The 20,360-nt window shown below is 41.3% G+C and overlaps 1 protein-coding gene across 13 annotated transcripts in view; it reads right to left on the bottom strand.

The window, feature by feature from the left end:
• Positions 1-20,360, bottom strand: part of osbpl5 (oxysterol binding protein-like 5) — a 47,537-nt gene that overhangs the window by 14,329 nt on the left and 12,848 nt on the right. For 3 of the 13 annotated variants that reach the window (XM_051381768.1, XM_051381767.1, XM_051381770.1), the window contains 3 exons: positions 19,608-19,674; positions 1,523-1,678; positions 1,197-1,270 (listed from right to left, as the gene is read on the bottom strand). In XM_051381768.1, coding sequence (XP_051237728.1) covers positions 1,197-1,270; positions 1,523-1,658 — 210 coding nt within the window. In that variant the 5' untranslated portion in view covers positions 1,659-1,678; positions 19,608-19,674. Of the gene's footprint in view, positions 1-1,196; positions 1,271-1,522; positions 1,679-5,595; positions 5,616-19,607; positions 19,675-20,360 lie in introns of those variants that run through there. The other 10 variants (XM_051381765.1, XM_051381764.1, XM_051381766.1 and 7 more) reach the window with 7 other exon arrangements.

Here is a 20,360-nt window from a genome sequence, read left to right as displayed (position 1 = left end):
AAACAAACAACACACAGTAAACTCTTGTGATGCACTGCCACAGGAGTTAACCAACTTGACTTGCTTGCATTATGAACACCACATTGTTTATTTGCTCCCTTTGCCACGTAGCACATATGCCACAAATGTGTATGAAGCAGGTTGGTGGCCCTTTCAATCAGGAAGGCAACTTTGCAGGCAGTCAGTTCTAGCTTTGTGACCTAAAACCCACTGGCTTCCTTGGTTAGACAGCGAAGGGCACGGACTGTTTGATGGTCTCCTCTGATCAGTAGGTAGAGATTAGAGTCTCAGTGGTAATTTATGCTGTGATTTCACTGCGGTATGTAATTACATAACCACTTCTTCTGTATGCACTAAACCAATATGACTCACAATATTATTTGGTTAGCCCACGCAAGTTTTTAGTCTTATCTATTTGTGTTAAAAGAAGCCCTTCTTAAAGCGTAGTACACTATTACAGCCCTGTGCATGCAAGGAGAAGGCTGTGCTCAGACTCCTTTTGTCTCATAAGGGCTTTCGGGATAGAAGAAAGGGCAAAAGGCCAGGGATGCAGCTGCGCCTGTGAATTATTCCACATATAAATAGGCAATATTGCGAGGCGAGGCAGAGCAACAAGAGAAGACGAGACAAGATGAGATTACCCGGTTGCCATTGGAGACGTTTACTTATCAATCCTAATTAGTATTAGTGAAGAATGGAGACAGATTGTTTAGACTAATACAACTTAAGAAAGAGAGGCAGCACCAGGACCACAAAAGGTCTGGGTTGCCAAATAAATGGCTTGTAGTGCTAAGACACAGTTCCCACCATGGCACTGACATATAAAAATCCCAGAGCTTTTATATGACTTTACTACATTGGTGACTTAAAAATGTTTTTTGTGCTGATTTACCTAAAAACTAATATATCTGGTTTCCATTTTCAGATGAACTGAATGTTTGAAACAAGGTGTAAATCACAATCTTGCATTTTTCATGACACATAAAATGCCCTGATATTACTTGACTTCCTCTAAAAACAAGGGCTCAACAATTGTAGATTTGTCTACTTTAAAATCGGGATGTTTGAGGTTGCTAATATTGCAAGCAATCAGAAGAAAATAAATTGTAACAGAATACAAAAGGCAAGCTGCTCACTGAATGTGTCAGTTAGAGTGAACTGTTGAGGAGCTGCCCAATCAGGAACTGTGTTCTTACCTTGCTGCCTGGTGATTGGGCAGGACTAAGTTCATTACTCAGCATGGAGAGACCGTTCCTGTCTGTCTCACTGCCTGGTGGGAACCCACAACACACAGTCACATACAAATGAACTCGGTGAAGAAGAAAAAAAAATAGCTGACAGACAATTAAAGCATGGCAGCCCCAAAAGCAGCTCATAAGCAGTAGCTGAGGTTTGTTGATTTGTATAGAATAAGTACAGTACAGCACAGTATGGCATCATTTCACAGAACACATGTCACTTAAATATTGTACTTTGTCATATTCACTTTTCATTTGTCAGCTTTGATCTCTTGGCCTTTTACCTGGGCTGAGGTTGTAGAGGTCATCGTCTCCTCCGTAAGACAGGTTCCGGGTGAGGGCACGGGGGTCAATTTTGGGTGGGGAGGTGGCATTGGGGCACAGAGAAAACCTCCGATGGAACAAATTCTCCTCCTTCATCCTGACAACCTGCTCGTTCTCTGCGGGGGGAGAAGTGCAGAAGGAAGAAAAGAGGGAGGGGAAGAATTGGAAAGGAAGGAGGAAACACAAGAAGATATAATAAAATTCTGATTAGAACAAAACTTTAAAGATCATTGCATGCAAGCATTTATTATTTTAATATTAGAATTTTGAAACAAATCAAGTGACCCATCTTGTCTTTGTAGCACGTCTTCTTTTGAATATGATCTTACTTGTTGTCCCTCCCTGTGTCACTGACTCTGAGCTCTTAAACTCCATCCTCACTGTCTGTCTGGACTACCACCCTTTCTCTCCTCTCTAACACTAACAAAGACCTACTGTACCAGGACATGTCAGCCTGGCCACATAATAGCACTGTGCATGGCAGTGACAAGCGGTTCCGACTGCACATTGTCAGTGTATGTGACAGATAGCATCTCCAACTAAGCTCAGTTGCTCTGGTCACAGAGACCCACTGTCCAAGACGACCCACACCCCCATTACCACTACTACTCCTCCCTGTCAGCCTGCATCAAAAAACTTCAGTCCACAAATTGCTTCACCCCACAAAATGCTGCTTCTTCCATAATATACACAAGGATCCCATCTACTAATGAGACGCACATCTCTGCACATAAAAGGGGACAAATGTAGTTACTGCAAATGTGGCGCAGGATCAGTCTATGGCTATGCAGCTTCATTCTGTCATTGAGCTGTTGTTAACTCACAGTGGTGAGTATATTAGTCATACTGTTAGGCCACCATGCCCACATAAAGGAGACAAAAACAAGCACACACATACAAGAAACCGGGCATTTACATACTGTACACAAGTCTGCGTGTGCAGAGACGGAACTGTGTCAAGGCTTTAAGTCTCTTGTGAATCCGTGTGCGGCTAATGACAGACATGTTTTTCTCTCTTTGATACCCAGAGACACAATGACGTAGCACTTAACCTGTCTATACCTGTTTTCCCCACTCTCTTATGCCTTGTTTTCTCCTCTACTGAGCTCTGTATCTATTGACAAGTTGCAAACTATTCATAGCGTCATTAACAACCGCTGAGGGTCACAGCTGTTTCAGACAGATCGTTACGCTTGTTCAAATGGGTGGCGAGCTGATCATAGCAAATCGGAGCTGACGGTAAAACACAGAGGTAAATGGAGCGTAGCTGTTACCACCTGGGTCTGTCTGGGCAGCCACACTGTGCACTGCTCAGATCAATATAATCCCATTTGTTTACTTTCAGTGCACAAACATACAGTAGACAAGACCCTCTGACTTCCAGCCTACAGAGCAGTCTCGCCTACAAGCCCTCAATTACGACATCCAAGAGCAGCGTGTTACATAAAATTCATTCATAGAACGTTTTCACAGACTGATTCATCTTTTAACTCTACCACATTATTCAACTGTAATTACACTGGTGCATGAGGCAAATACAGTATGTCAAAGCATCCATACTGGTAAGTGGCAGAAGGAAAACCTATGGGTTGATAATGGCTTAAATTAGAAATTGGAAACCACATGTAGTGCTGGAGGAGCCCTTGGCGGTTTAACTGTATCCTCCTTCTACAAGTACACACATACATATTAAAAATACACGAGAACACTCACATCCGTATACTCATCACACCACTCCCTGCTTCCCTCCGTTTTCTACCCTGCCTCTGTGACTCATTCTCTCAACCTCCTAACTCCCTTCTCATTCTGATCTTGAAATCTCGTCAGTGCATTTCTTCCTCCTGCACTCTGTTCCTTTGTCCTTTCAAAGAGGCAGCAATGAACGATCAAGATATGAGTGTGAAGATGTAAATTCATTCTTCCCAAAAAAAGGAGCCTTATTTGTCCTTGTGGGACAAGTCTATAAATAGCATTTCGTTGCTGTGGTGCATGTGTGCATCTGTAGTACAGTGCTGAACCCTGAGTGCGGTGCCGGCTGCATGGAAAAGAGCATGAAGCTTAAGCCTTACACAACAGTAAACAACAATAGGCTGCCAAACTGTGCCAGGACAGTCACACACAGAGAATTAATACCACTTACAGTACAAGCCCTAAGGAGGGTCAAGATGTGGGCAGACATGCAGGCCGACTGGACGAACCAATCACAGCTGCAGGGTGGGGTTTGTTGTGCGAAAGACTGTGTGTATGAGCACAGTAGGCAGTCTAGACTGGGCATGGGCGTGGAATCCACGCGTGCTTAATGTGTTTGTGTTGTGTGTGGGCCTGTCAGTTGAGCATATACCGAGGCCATTCCAATAGTGCTTGTGTGGTAAATGACGTAAGTGTGTGGCTGTGCATACGTGACCGTGTGTGTGTGTGTGTGTGTGTGTGTGTGCCTTCCTTGTTGATACAGACTGGAGGGAGGATTACACATGCACATGATGGAGTGCCAAAGGAGAGAGAAATGCTCCTCTCCAACTAGCCAATCCAAGCAGCAGCAGTGGCAGAGCAGGTCGCATTTAGTGCACATAACTCACGAACACACATACATGAGCACGCAGACCACACACACACACCAACAGTTGTGGTGTGAGTTACAGTCTTACTAAATCAAAGGTGGTCTGTCTTGTAAATTCAAACTATAACCAGTATTAAAGCTGCAGTAGGTAACGCTTTGTGTTAGTGGCTTGAAATCTTATTCCCAGGTCCCACAGCATCTGTATTTTATGACAATCAACTATGTTTCTTGGCTCTGATTGGTTGTTTTCGTTCAGCTCTGGTGGACAAATGCCATTAGGAGCACTTGGAGGAGCCAGTGGAATCTGAGATTGTCTCTCTCATGTGCTAATATCAGCATATAGTGAAAGAAAACAAATATGAAAAAAGGTCATATTCTCTAAAAAGGTACTCACAGCAGCTTTAATTGCTTTGTTGGAATAATGATATGCATTAACATATTACAACCCCTCACCACACCATTGCGTTTCAAAAGTGTAGGAGAAAATTTGGTAGGCACAACAAATGTGTTTGGTTTGTCCATTCTGGGCTACTGTAGAAACATGACGGTTCAACATGGTGGACTCCAGAGAAAAGGACTTGCTCCCTCTGTAGATGAAAACAGCTGCAGTCTAAGGTAACGATAACACAACCATTCTTATTTCCAGTGGATTATACACTAATGAACACATGCCTATTAATATTGTATTTAATTTCTGCCAATAGATCCTCCTAAATGTTACACACTGGACCCTTTAAGACAAAAGAGCCTAATTGAAAACTAACACACTGATGTGTTTTCATGTCTAAATATAAATCAAAACATGTGGCTACTGTTTCCTCTAAGGTTAAGAGGTTCAGCGCTGGCCTGTACAGAGGTAAGAACAGACAGTGTGTGTAACAGAGAAGGTACTACTGTGAGTGGAAACATAACTGGACATCAACAGCAAAAGGACATTCAGATATATCAGTGGGACCAATATTATGAATATAAATAACAAGTTGGAAATGAAGGTCTTTAGTGACACTGGTGTGACCTGGCTAGGAGAAACCATAAAATAGGAGGACTTTCTCAGTGAATTGGCTCAGTTTTTCACACTGGATTATATATTGACAAAGGAGAAAATATGAGATTATCTTATCCAAACAGAGACCACGGAGAAATTCAAGCACTATTCTGCTTGCTCTAAGCAGTCATTCTACCCTTTGACTGACCTTCTATTAATACTAAACACAACATGCAATCGTGCTAAACCTCAACCCTCACAACTCACTGTACACAGTGCCTAAAGTATACCAGGCTAGGCTAACATTAACGTCAACTGCCACTGCCATACTACACAGGTGCTAGGCTAATATTTGCACAGCGATAGTAAGCAGTGAGGTCGCAGCACCAGGCCATTCAATAACTGACATTCCTGTGTCAAACATTAACCTTGAACTAGGAGAAGAAGAACAGATAAAACGACAACAACAAAAGCATCTGACCCCCAGTTACCTTGTCGAGGTGAAAGCTCTTGCCTTGCTGTCACATGGGGTATGCTCGCTTTTAGTAATCATTACACCAAGTGGGAGGAGGAGGGAGGGAAAACAGAGAGGTGTCTGTTAAGGAACATGTTGACATGTTCTAACGTGTATATTATTATTATGCTTGACTGATCTAACGAGCATAAACCTCAGTCTCTCTCTCTCTCTCTCTGGGACACACAAGGCTGGGCTGCGATTTAGTGGTTAATAGTAACGTTGGTTGTATCAGGAAAGAAGTTACAGTTTAAATTATGCTCCACAGATCCAGGTTTAGTGGAGAGGCAAGTTCTAGCAGTTCCACATTATTCAAATCCACAAGCTAAATACTACACTGTATTCTGCAGAGAGACTGTTTACTCAATTGATTGACTACACATACACAGCACGGTGGAGCAGTGGGAGCATGGTATCATGCTGGGCTCTTGGCAGCAGAATATTTCTACACTAACACAGCTAAATTTAAAAACGCATCTTTTCCTGTCCATTTTCGGTCTTTCATCCTCACACTGTCACAATGTTTCGCAGCCTAAAACTGTGCTTTCAAAAACAACCAGTGGATAAATCTGGAAGCACCAGTGACTCACTTTCAACACTGTCGCTAATTGCTCATTTTCAATACAAATCAATAGCATATAGCCAATGACAAAATACACACGTCATCATCTTGAACTAATGTTGATTTCACGAACATAAAATAGTCATTAGATCAGCAGCCTGAATGCAGCACAGCTTCCGTGGGTTAACAGTATTTTTAGCTGCAATCAAATCACAGTTTTATACTTGTATTGTCTGCTGACAGCGGAAACAGAAAAGTATGCCGTGTATATAGTTTGTGATTGTAAACTTGAAACAGTTTTTAATAAAAATACATTTTAATTAAAAGTTGTTTTTTTTCCACACTGTTCACACTAAAAAGAAAGTTGCTCTTTTGTTTTACAAAATGTCCAGTTATTCTAAATTATACACAGAAACCCAATCTGTCAACCCTGCTGCTATTTAAGGCGGGAAATGTCATATGGAGATGTTCCCTGATTTAGCGCTAATGGTGGCCCTTCACCCTCTGTCCCTGATGTCATTCCCCCTATGTCTCTCTGGAGCCAAACACACATACACACACTAAGAGTCAGAACATATTTCAATATCAAATTTAGCTGAAAATCCCCCTCAAAAAAATAATTTTAAGTATAACCAGTCTTTGAGTCTCTGAGACAAAACAAGATGTTTATTTGATGGCACCGTTTGGCTTCACACACTGGAATTTTCTGTTGCTTTATCAGTATCCCACATCTCTTGGCATCTCAGTAAAAACACACAGCCTCATAGGACTTTAAAAAGGTATTCCAAGTGAAGTTTGAAATGATTGTCTTAAAAGAAGAAGAAGAAAATACACACCACACATTATATAGATAGAATCAGAGCAAGAGAACAGTAAAGCTCTTCATCTCTTATCAACAACTTAGCTATGGCCATCTGCAATAAACCTTGGTAACTGCTTGTGGTTGCCAATTATCTACAGCTCTCATTTTCAACCCCCGGGGCCACAGACTGGTACCAACCGTGGTAGATTGTCTTCCGGGTAACAAGAATATGATACGAATCTGCAGAAAATGTGAATAATGAGTATATAACTTATTAGTCTACATTGGGGCAATTACCATCAACTTGGCACCGTCCGTCTGTGCTACATCTTTCCTCACGACTCCATGTCACGCCCACGACAACAGGATACTGACTGTGAGCTTAAGTACACTGTCAGTACAAGAGTTCATCATTCTATCATCACCTACCTGCCTGCCACATCGGTGTGTGCTGTGTTCCCATGAGGATGAGCAAACATAAAAAAAAGCCTGACAGTTTCTTCAGAGGATGAGTGGGAGAGATAAAAGGCACAATGTTTGGTTGGCCTACTTAAGGTTAAAACCCACCCTTTATTTTAGTCGTGGCCCTCCTCATGCTGGCAGTAGTGGCAATAATGGTGGCAATATAGAAAGGGTCTGTAATCCACAAAAATTTAGGACATTTTGGTTACACATCTTCAGCTAACACACTGCCATTTGCTATGGCACTGCCAGGAGCTATGAGATGATTTTATGCATATTAATAATTCAAAAACTTCTGCCCTGACTGATGCACTTTGCTGGATTTTTTAAAAATGCAACGGCATTTGAGAACACACCGACACACATTTAGTCTCTGACGTAGGACATGGGACAAATAAAGTAGGGATATAATGTATAGAAGTATCCCATTCTTGATCACAGAACAATACCCACAATCAGAATCTCAATTACGTCTCAAAAGGAGACATTGGGTGTGTCTACATATGTACAGTGAAGTATGTGCTCAGCTTGTGTGTGAGTGTGAGAGTGTCAGAGCATTGTAATACTGACAGCCAGAATCAAGCCAGCTGTTGCTAATATGATGGCACAGATTAAGTCCAGACACTCCCTCCATCCTTCCATCACTCCATCTGTCCTCCTTTCAGCACCCCCAACCCTGTTAACCCCACCGTCTCCAGTGACGACAGGACTAATGGATGGCCATATGACCTATATACACACCAATTGGATGTCGCCAAGTACACTATGTGTGTAACCAATGCATACTGCAATGTACTGTAAATGGTACAATGGGGAGAGTGGGGATACGCACACACAAGCAAGATGTGCAGACATTTGTTCGATTTGCTTATGTGCAGTGCATTTCAACCACTGCCTCCTCTACTGCAGAACAACATCCATCTTTTCAAATGCCTTTATTATTCCTGTAAAAGAAACACCATGTAGTTTCTCATCTACTGTCACAACATCTTGTAAAACGCTACTAGAACTATTTCTAAGAAACACCCTTAAAAAATGAAAAAGCAGCAGATGATAATTATGTTCTTTCCAACCACGGTCATTATCATCAACAACAAATAGGAGGGAAAATGTGATGGTCACAGCTCCACCAAGCTGTTACAACTGTTGTCTAGGACAAGGAAACGGGAGAAGTATCCTTGTAACACACTGACTGTCACTGAAATTTTTAACATTTAAGACATCTAAAAATATCTACCTTGCCTAAAATCAAAAACTGTAACTACTGTGTCTAAGAGGACACGAAGAAGACAGAACTAGGTCTACTGTTAGACAAGAGGCTCACAGGAGGCTAATTTTATGACACTCGGTGGGAGGATGTGTGGTTTAGTTGTGCTATTCTGAGTCTTGTGGGGGTTGCAGGTATATTTAAGGAACTTACATGGAGAACATGCCTTCCAGTCAGACTTCCCATTTGATCTTACTTAAAATAGGAAACCCCCTTTGTTGTGTGGGGAGTCTGGGAACTGCGGTGGTCCATGCCCATGGTAAACCTTCACTACATCACTGCAACCACAATCTCCGCCCTGTTCTACCCGGCAACCCCCTCCCTGATGCTGCAGTAATACAAACAATTGGCCACATATTAATCATCTGATGGAGCATTTCAGCTTGCATGTAGTTGTATGAGCTGAGCATTTAGGGGGTAGAAGAGGGGCTAAGGGTTTGTCAGTTTGGGCAGAGTACCTCCACTGTTCCCTGTGCTTCAGGTTAGACTTGCAGGAGACACAACCTCCCTTTGTACACACAAGCAGTTTCTGAGAACAGAGGCTTCTGTCAGGGAGAAGGGATAGAGCAAGGTAAACACAGCCTGAAATTGAGATCTAAGATTCCCTACAAGGGGGTGGGAAATTAGTTTCTGGTTCAGGCTGAGGAGTAGGGGTGCAAAGATTAGCCAATGTAGGTGAAATCAGAGCCAGAGGTACCAACAACCTCACTACTGACTTTAGAATCCTTTTATGTACAAATGTGTCCATATCATGTATCTGGAAGCAAACACCCCTGGTGAAAAGTCAAGCCGAGTTATCTGACCAACAACCACTTTCAAGGTGTATTATGATGCTGTCATTTTCCCATTACTTAATAAATCCGAAAACTCTAAGATTCAACAATTTATGGTTCCACACACTGGAACCATGTTTGACCTGGCAGACAGACCAAGCCAGCTGGCCGTCTATACGGTTGGATCCAGGCCAGGGATGGCTGTGCCTTAGGCAGGCCTAGCTGAGCTGAGCTGGCGAATGCAGTGGTGCCAAGCATGGCACCTTTATTTACATACAACTGCATCACCATGCAGACACAAACACACATGAACATGTACAGTATACACACACACAGACAGTACCTGACAATATTTAAAGGATCAGAAGACTTCAATAAGGTACTGAGAGGCTGAATCCACGACTCTGACTTGCACTGACACATCCTCCTCTTGCTTTCATTTTCATTGTGTTCCTTCTCTTGGAACATCAAGGACGCTAATTGCACAATGACACTTTAATGAAAGATCATCATAGTGTCAGTGCAATGCACCTGGCACAGAAGAACATCTGACAGTATTGGCTGCATGAAAATCAGCATCTGCACACTGATTCCCACATGCAGTACATGCACCCACATGTACACAAACACGAACTGACACAGACTTCCAGTAACTACAGCCGGGAGCCAGATGAGGCAACAAAGCCATGACAGAGGAATAAAGATACATTTATTTCGCAAGCGCATCATCTCTCTGTGTTCTCCTGTGACCGAACTCACACACTCATGGTAGGATTATATCGTGTTCTAAACCAAGAAGAGACAGAGCTCAGGCGGGTCTTTGCCTCTGATTGGCTGTGGTCCTGTTCACCGCGCTAAGTTGTGTGTGTTTAAAAATTGCGTGCGACCTGAGCGCCAGAATAGCTGACTAACTGAAACAGAAAAATAAAATAAACGCGACAAAACGAGGGAAAATGAAGAGAGGCAGAAATATTTAAAGTTTTTTCATTAAGAAAACCAAGCCTACAACCAGACCTACTACTATAATCCCATCCATCCCCACTACTGAGAGTCCATCCCGTCAAGACACGGAGCCCTTGGTCCCTGGTGAGATACAAAGCCCCGGTCCTTCGGCGACAGCATCAGACTCGGAACCAGAGGAGGAGACAACCGAGTCTGGGATAGAGCCCGGCTCCGAGACCCAAATTAAAAAGGCCAAAATATATTTCTTCAGACAGGACTGGCTGAAACAATTTCCCTGGCTGAGGTACAACAAAGGACGTAACACAATGCACTGCGTGTACTGTCAGGAGTGCAGTCAGAATATGGCCGGAAATAGTGCATTTGTGAGCGGGTCAACAACATTTCGTTACGAAAAAACATAACATGTCTAAAAAACACACGATATGCCGTGACAAGTGTGTAGAGAAAGTGGCCCCTCTTCCAGCTGCACTTCAGCGGCAGGTAGTAGTGGAAATGTTTTATTTTGCCTAGTGTTTTAGTTTGAAATGTTCAACTTCAGCTCAGTGAAGCACTTTAAACACTTTGTTTTTCTTTTTATATATAATTGTGCTTCAAATAAAGACAAGCATTTCTCTACACCTTATTCTTGTTTAAAAATCATGCACATTATATGAAAGTTATGGAAAGCGATAATAAGGTGACCTTATGGCGTCAAAGGCGACGCAATGCAACCAATGCAAAATGTTAGTCTGGAGCCCTGGTTTAGCTATTTTATTTTTGATGTTTGTGGATATTGTTTTTCTTCATGTCAGGTAACCTCTACAGTCTGTGCAGCGCAAAGTGTTCATTTTGGACACTATTCTTATGTTCTTTTTGCAAGTACTCCATAATAATTCAAGGCCACTACTCGAATATAGACATCACGTAAATTGCACATCCATATTAATTAAGTAATCATACGGAGTAAAAGTAAATATGAAAGGAAATCAGTAGGTCTGATCCTTAGAAAATGAAAATGATGGTTATACAAAAACATATGCCACAATATTATTTAATTATGTTTTATTTAGAATAACAGTAAACAGTGAAGAAAAAGTAATAAAAACAGCATTATAAAAGAACCTATATTACAAATATTTACTTTAAGCCTTCTTAAAAGACAGTACCAGTGTTTTTTTTGCAAGTTTTCACTCCTTAAATACATAGATAGTTTTAGATTTATTTCTGTAAACATCATGTCTGAATTGGCTTATTTATACATATTTTAGTGTTCTTTCTGTGGCATATGCTTACAGATATTGCTGTATCAATCTCTATTACACACAGTCTGTAGGACTGGCTCAACCATCTGAAATTCCTCTTCCTATCACTATTGAGTTAGAACAAAAAAGTAGTGAACCGTGACAATAGTGGAGAAGGGAAGGGACACTGAAAATTATAGCTTAAAGTAACATTATTAACTAAAGAAAGTGGGCTGGTAACATCAAAGCTGATGATCAGAATCCCTTGCCTGGCAGGGAATATATGATAAAAGTGAGAGGGAGAGGTACAAAGGTAACCTTCTCTCCATCCAATTAATTTTCTGACAAAGTGCCCTTCAGCAAGGCACTTCAACCCAATTTGCATGAGGGAAGAAGCAGGGCTTAACGGCAATTTACTTTGTATTCACAAGCCCACCCTCAGTTTCCAATGTGTACCTGTTTGAGAGCATATCAGGATGTTGCTGTAAGATAAGAGGTGCTATGAGAAAACTTTCCATGGTTACATTAACATGAAAGTAGAATATATGCCTTGGTATCACAAGACTGTGCTCACTTGCTAAAAGAGTAGTTTATTTATAAAAATGCCCATCTGAGAGTCTGACAGTATCAACAAATTTCATGCTAAGACAGTGCCATATCTACTTTCCCTTCAGCTCTAAATGTCACTCCTACATTTCCACTTCCAAAGCTGAAAAAGTCAAGGCAATGTATCAGCGAACTTTACTTATCACATCGCACCTTGAATTATACATTAGGGCTATGCAAATTAGATCCTTTCTCGCTCTACTTGAAGTCGCAGCAGCGATTTAAATGCCCTGTTACATCATGCCTTTTTATAGAGCTAAAAACCTCTGTGGCAGAAAAGGAAATAATGAGCTGTGGAGGTTGCACAGAAAGAGAAAAGGAGCAGTAAATGAGCCTGTGTCGGATTAAGCCAGTGGAGGCTACAGCCTGGGCGAAGCGTCGTCCCTAGAGGAGTGAGTGTGCTAAGGGCAGGTGCTCTTCTGTCTGTCTGCTGGAGAGACAAGAGGTGTGAGGGGCTGGGAAGAAGATGTCTGCCAGCAGAGACCTTGAGGCTGTCTATCTTGACTGGAGAGAAGGAGGGTCATTAAGCAAGACTGCTTAGACTGTAATATACCATTTAAACAACGACTAAACGCCAAAGATGAATAAATTATAGCTACTATATTTTCTGAAATAACATTTTATTTGGGAATTTTAACCGTCAAATTTGTCTGTTTAGCATGAGTTCTGCAACAGCATAATTTAAAAACTGAATAAAAATACTGTGGCTATAAACATAAAACTGCTGTGCCAGCTAAACGGGTGAAAAATCTACAAGAAGTATTAAACTTAAGCAAAAACTTTGGCCTATACTGAAGCTACAGAACTTCATGAATGAACAAACTGGAGAAAAAAGCAGCAGATCGAGGGAAAAATAAGCAAAAGACTAGAGTTCCTGGTAAGCTTTGAAATGAGTCAGAGTCTGAGCCATCACACACCTACACAGGCACATTTAGCACACACAAGGTTGGTGACTGTTTCTAGTTAGATACAGCTAATGTCTGTATTTTAAGTGCACTGTCAGTTTATAGAACTGAACTTGACTTTATTCAAACCCAACAGAAAAAAAATAAAACCTAAAACCTTGTTAGTCTTGACACTATTCCAACAATCACCAACTCTGGTGTTTAACCATCTAACAGAGTTAGACCTTAAAATATTCTGGCTCTACACGCTGTTGCTGCCTCTCTGACCTCCTTCACTCCTCTATCCACTTCATGCCTCTACTCTACTGGCCTGTCACTCTCAAGTCACGGACTGTGCCTCCTGTGTCCCCATCTGCCCCTGAGTTAGAGTCTTGTTTGGAGCCTCTGCAGATCCCCTTGTAACTGTATTCCCTGTTGTCAAACTAGTTGAAATAAACCCTTAATTCACCCCAGTTAGATGTGAAAATACACTGGCTGTTCCTCTATTTCATTCTTTGGGGTGAGACCAATAAATTAGCAAAATAAAATGATGACAGTGATCGCCGATAGTCAATATATTCGTACAATCGCCCAACCCACTTTGAACCTACCTAACCTCTGTCTGATTCATTAACGTTACCAGCTGGTATTCTTACAAATAAAAACAACAAAACACTTATCTATTAATTCTCCTCCTCACAATGTTCATTTTTGTGCATAATCCTGTCATCTTCCAACAAAAAGGCAGCATAATGCTTTTGAGAATCCAGCTTTCAGACATCAGAGCCCCTAGCAGTATGCCACACAGCATATATTTTAAACATTTCAAATTAAACCACACTTGTAATTAAATTAGCAGCCACCATCCTCAAAAACTGAGATACTAGATGAGATCCATGAGCTGCCAGCTTCCCTCCTCTCCCACCTCTGAGCTCAGCACAGGACTCGTCCAAGTCTCCTTCCCAGCAAGGGACGGTGGGAGAGGGAACAAGCCAACTTCACACCACTTCTCCCCAAACCCTTAAGCCTCTCATATCTGGGAAAAAAAAAGAAACTCTTACAAAAAATTGGCTGACCACTCTGTATTGGATGGCTGGGTGCTCTCACACCAGAGATGAATGGATACTGCCACAACAAGACTTGCTCATGATTTGTAAAACATTGAATGGGAAGTAATTGGTTGAACCTGAGTGCAAATCCTACCCTTTGTTCAAGCAGTCACTTGATAGTCGTGTCACAAGCCAGTTCAGGAGCTAAATTAATGTAATGTTATGAGGCTAGACTTTTTATGATAGATCTAATGGCAGAACAGCCACTGACCTCTCCTTAAACTTGTGTTGACTGTAGGTGAAATCAGCTCATGCTCTGCTTAGTATTTGTTAAACACTCCAAAGAGGGGCAGGTTGTCAAAGCTATGCGCATCAGTTCTTTCTCTTGTGGGAGTAAACATGTGACATATCAAGAAATGCAAAAGAGTAGACAAGAAGTTGTATTATATACAAATGATCGAATGTACAGACTGACTTCAGTAGTCTGCCAAGCTGATTATTATAATAGTTTTTTTTTTTTTTTTAAATAAACTATTCCGTTTCATAGAGCCTCTATAGTACCACATGACTGAATAATCCGACTGATTATCTGGCATTTAGAGATAACCAGCATTGGTCGATGCCTGCCCTCATGAGGTACATCTGCAGGGAGCCTTGTCAGTGTGGCTGCTGTGAAACAAAGTTAATGCTCCTTTTTGTTTCCATGCTTTATATGTTTTTTCCTCAAGCTATTTATATATTATTACCACATATCATAATTAAGGATATAACAAAACACTAGCAAGGACTAGCACAGGATTTATTTTATGTGTTATGAGTGTAAGTTAAAGTCGATTCCACGGTGACTCTGCGTCTGTGTCTGTTTGGTACTGTGAACTTTGTGAACATCTAACTGTTCCACACTCACTTAATTCGCTTCCTGTGCACCTGTACTGATCAGGCAATGATAATTAATGTTTTGGTCAACAGATCAACACTTCCCACAGCCTGTTCTCCCCCCCCCTTATTTGTCTTCCACCTGCCCTCTTTCTGTCCCTTCATCAATCCCACACTGACAGACACTTTAATAGAAGCTGGCAGCAGCTCCCAGGCTTTTCACTGGCAGATACACAGGCTTATTCTAGCCAGAGTGCTAATCATATACTCAAGTCAGTGGAGTACATAGAAATGATGCCACTTATAGCCAAGGATCATTAGCTATACCTGCTTATCCTTTTAAGGATTGCGGAGGGTAGGTGGTTGGAGCTGATCCCAGCTGACATTGGGTGAGAGGCAGGGTACACTCTAGACAGGTCACCAGTCGATCATAGCGCTGACACAGAAAACCATTCACAGTCACATTCACACCTACGAGCAATTTGGAGTCATCGAGACGGCTCTGAGAACCCCGAGAAAACCTGGTGAAACCCACGCAGGAGGAGGACATGCAAACTCCTCACAGAAAGGCCCCAGTTGGTCAGCAGGTTTGAACCAAGTGTGTACCTATCGTGAGGTCATCCAGTGGTTTGTGGAGTACGGTTTTGAAGCCTCGAGTTTGACATTATGGCTGTCACCAATGGCATATTGTTTTTTTGGAGCCAGCAGCGGACTGCGTACTGCGAGTTGAGTCATTCGCAGTTTCGACTCGTCCATAGCAGGAAACAATGGCGGCTTGCCTGGTCACACAAGTCCTTGTATTACAAATAAACAGTACACTAAAATATATTTCTGAAAACATTTTAAGCAAGACACAAGCAATGCAATTATATCTTGATTCATGGACAGGTTGATCTCAGTTCTGTGCAGTGTGTTGGACGAACTCACTGAGAATGAGTTGTCAATCACAAGGTAGCCATACCTTAAAGCATTTATTTCCAGAAGTTTGGGACACACTTCCCTAAAGCATATCCTGCTTTATCATGTATTTTACTCTAAATGTGACCATAATTTACTAAATGAACGTCATCCTGTATGGAAGAAGACTTGAAACTAGCAATTGAGACCATAAACTAATTAGAAAACAGTTTACTGATTTAATTTTTTTTTTTTTATTTTTTTTCTTTTTAATTTTTTTCCTTTTTTTTTTTTTTTTTTATTGTTTTTTTATAACTTTTTCCTTTTTTTCCCTTCTCGGGAAGGTTATTTTTTCCCATTTTTTATATACCATTATTTTTTATAACCTAAATGTTTTTTTCCTTTTTCCCTTGTGGCGTTTTTCCATGCATTTTTTTTTTTTTTTTTTTTGTTGTCTACAACATATACTTTTTTTCCTTCCCCCTTAAAAAAGAAATTTTATTTTTTGGGTCTTTTTTGGAGTCATTATGCTGTTTCAGACAAACGGTAGTACCCCCCCAACCCCCAAAAAAAACATAAATCTCACACTGGCTCCCTCAGTTGCTTTGCTGATCAAAAGAGACTGCTGGGTACTCAATTTTCTGTGAATGGAGTTCTACAATACCTAGTGCAGATGTTATTTAGCATTACTACCACTCCTCTTAATTTATTCTGCCGGACAACCAACCAATTTGGGCTTACTTTTTCATTATTACAAGGTCAAGCCCTGAATGCATGGTCTTGTCTTTCATGAACTGGCTTTAGACTAACATTAGCTAAAATATAGGTTTCGAGCCATACATCTAATTGGCCCATCCTATTACTGTCACTGGCTCCTAAATCATAGATGTTATACTATGCTTCATCAATTAATTTGTTGTTTAAATGATAACTACCAGACCTTTAGGAAAAGACTAAATATGACTTTAGTGTACAAGCAAAACGCAAGTCGAACAGATAAAAGAGAGAAGAGAGAGACATAAAGGTGACATTTTGGTATCAGTACCACTTTCATTCAATTAAACACAGAAGTGAAATTAAAAGTTGAGTTGGTAGAGATGAATTGTGACAATTTTCCACTTTGGCACTTTCAACTTGCATTAGATCCAATCAGTCTTTATGGCGGCCCTTAGGACGGTGACATGGCGGTGGTATGCAGAAGTCTTGTGCTTGTAAACCCTCACAACCAGCAACAAGTGCATTGTGGATGGCTCAGCTGCAGTAACAACTCCTTCAATGTTTGTTAATGTTTGTGGCAAAACATATTCATTGGTTAAAAACAAGAAGAATATTTTTATTTTTAATAGGACATGATTCATCTGTCCGGCCGGCCAACACATCTGCTTCTGAGGACATTACGGGGTGAGTTTATGCTGGTAGACGAAGTACTCAAAGTGTGTGTGGGAGTCGTTGCATGGTTTTGAGATGTTATGGACAATAATACAAAATAAAATAATCTAACATTCCTCAGGACATCCATTTTTGTTTCCATTGTTTTAAAAGATCTCTTCGTGTTACAAAGTAATTCAGCTTTTGTTTCTGTATGGAAGAGAACGGGGGAGAGAATTGTTTCAGGGAAGGTGTGTCCTTAAGACGTAAGGGACGTTTGTCATTGGCTGTTCTCACTCTGCTGTTCGTGCAACCACCTCCAGACGATTGGTAGGCGGAGATATCTCCAACCATCTGATATCACGAGACTACACCTGTGTAAACAGAATTGTGATCACAGCACTAACTTCAAACTGTTGGTATAGGGTGAATAAAACTAACAAAGCCAGGGTGATGGAGACTACACAGGGTGTACAACACTAAACCTTATTAATGGAATGCAGAGCAGATAAGGGAACTATGTAACCACCACGTCAGTCAGTTGACAGTAGCATAAACTATAAAATATTTATAACCATTATCTTAACATCGTAGTAAATCAGGTAGACCTTTATGCAAATGAAAGAATGAGCCCAGAGTGTCCTGGGTATGGGCTTCCTGGTTAATGTGTAATTTGTCGTTTAATCTCAGACGTCTTCCCGCTGCAAACACATGCCAAGATAAACAGCTTGGGAAAGGCTGAATCCAAACGCCTCCTGACTGATATGAGCAGGGAAGTGGTGTTGACAGCACAGTCTGCTACCATCTTAGGGCTGTATGAAATACAGTGTTTCCTCTAGGATTTTTTTTAGCCATGGGGGCAGGCCCGTCCGAACACACCCCCCCGTCGGCAAACGTTTTACGTATGAACCAGAACTGACACTTCGCTGCGACACAACGGGACGTTGAGCTGAGAACTGACAAGTTGAGCGTTGTCCAATTAAAACGGACCCACCGCAGTGACGTTTTTGGTGGAGCTGTTAGTTTAATAGTCGACTTGGAAGAAAGCAACGTTTTGACAATAAGCTACATCAACACAACAGTATGTAGAGTTAAACTGGACAGCCCCAATAACCTCTTAATAGTTCTACTTGTTGTTAAATTGCAATGTGAGCGGCAGCCAACGGGGGTGCATTATGTCAGCAGGATCATTTAAAAGGCAACCGTGACTACATTGTGCTTCTGCCCCATTTCTTATACCGTGGCAGCAGAAATTTAACAGCAGCGGGCCGCCGCTCCAAAATCAACATAGGGGAAACACTGAAATAGTAAAGCAAAATTGCTAAGTGATACTAAGTGAGACCAACACAGTTTCAGGACACCAAAAGCAGAGGACAGTTAGATACAATGTTTCCACCAAACCTAAAGGAACTTTTTTAGGGCTAAATTAGGTGTAATAAGAACACCTGGTTTCCATCTGTCTACTGTCCCCAGAGCTGTTTATACAACTAACCAACATGCATAACGACACTGGTACACTTATCCTTCCAAGAGTGACCAAAATACACACTATACTAAGGCTGGCAGGCTGAAAAAAGAAATAGAAACTAGTCATTATACCTCTTCTGCCACTGTCTGAAAGATAAACATGTACTCCAGGCAAACTGCCGGTTTTAGGGCTTTGCTTATCTCTCTGAAGTATCATTCTGTAGCCAACTGTCCTTGAGCAAACCCAAACATTTACTCCCTTCTAACCCAAATGGATCCGACACACCCTGTAAGCCGCTGATCTCAGTTCCGTCAAACTGTTTCTCCTTCAGTGCTCCAGCTTTGCAACACTGACACATAATTGCTGACATGGAAATGCAGAAGTCACCAAAACAGCACAAATGCTTTACAGCACTAGCTGACATCGTGATCAATAACTGCAGAAAGCAATTAGACTTAAAATGTAATAAATAAATAAAAACTGACATAAACAGAAAGTACATGTACTTAGCACCTTAAGAGACATGCCCTAATTCTGTGTTCTGCTCAAAAAGTAAGTTATCCCTCCTGGCAACACTGAGTAAAAATGTACTTGCATTTGTGTCAAATTTTGAAAGTAGACTGACTGAAAAACAGGTCCACAAATTAAACCTCAACCTTGGACTGTATCATGTGAATTTCACACACAGAAACCATTTGATTTACTGAAGCTGAAAACAAACAGCTAGCCAATTTAACCTAGCTTTATGCATTATTAAGACATTGAAGAGTGGGTCAGCAGGTGAGAGCTCACCTTACCTTTCACCTGAGCCACAGGAGACACTGCATCCAGAAGCCTCTGTTGGAGCAGCCTGTCTCACCTGCAGACATACAAAGGTTCGAGTAAGGTTTCACTTTAACTCACATTGTACAAACAGACAAACTGGCTCCCCCCCAGTGTCTCAGTAGTCTTCCCATGCTCCTCCTGTTCACGCCACTGTGCTAAGGAAGGCGGAGTCCCACCCCACCCAGTCCTACTCCTGAGGGAGCTGCTAACGTCTGTTTGCCACTGCCGCTGTCAGGCAGTTACAGCTACTCTGCTGTAATGATATTTGGGAAGTACTTAAGCAGTCTATCAGGGATCCAATCCAATAAAAAAAGGCAATTGAAGGTAACAGTATAACTGATAGCACTCTAAAATATTTCTCATGGAAAGAAACAGGATTCTGTTCAGTGTGTGCGTTTACTAAGTCAACAGAAACTCAGCTGACCATAGTCAAACACACATAGACACTAACACACTATCATATTCACGGAGGATTACCACACTTAGACTAGACAAATACACACCTTAGTAGGATATGAATCACAGAGGCCTGGAGGAGTCTCACTCCTGCAGACAGTGCAGTATAGTGTCATTAAATTTAAAATTTTACTCTCATTCTTATTGGTTGCACTTGACCTATATTGTATTGTTTACAGCTAAAAATGCTGTTTTCAACACCCCATTTTGATCTGACTTTTGTTTTTCATTGAAATGCCTCTTAATCCCGCCTGTGCAAAGAAC

This window comes from Dicentrarchus labrax, unplaced genomic scaffold (assembly GCF_905237075.1).
Source record: "Dicentrarchus labrax unplaced genomic scaffold, dlabrax2021, whole genome shotgun sequence".
NCBI lineage: Eukaryota > Metazoa > Chordata > Actinopteri > Moronidae > Dicentrarchus > Dicentrarchus labrax.
Note: the sequence above shows the minus strand (reverse complement) of the source record. Positions and strands in the feature narration are given on the sequence as shown.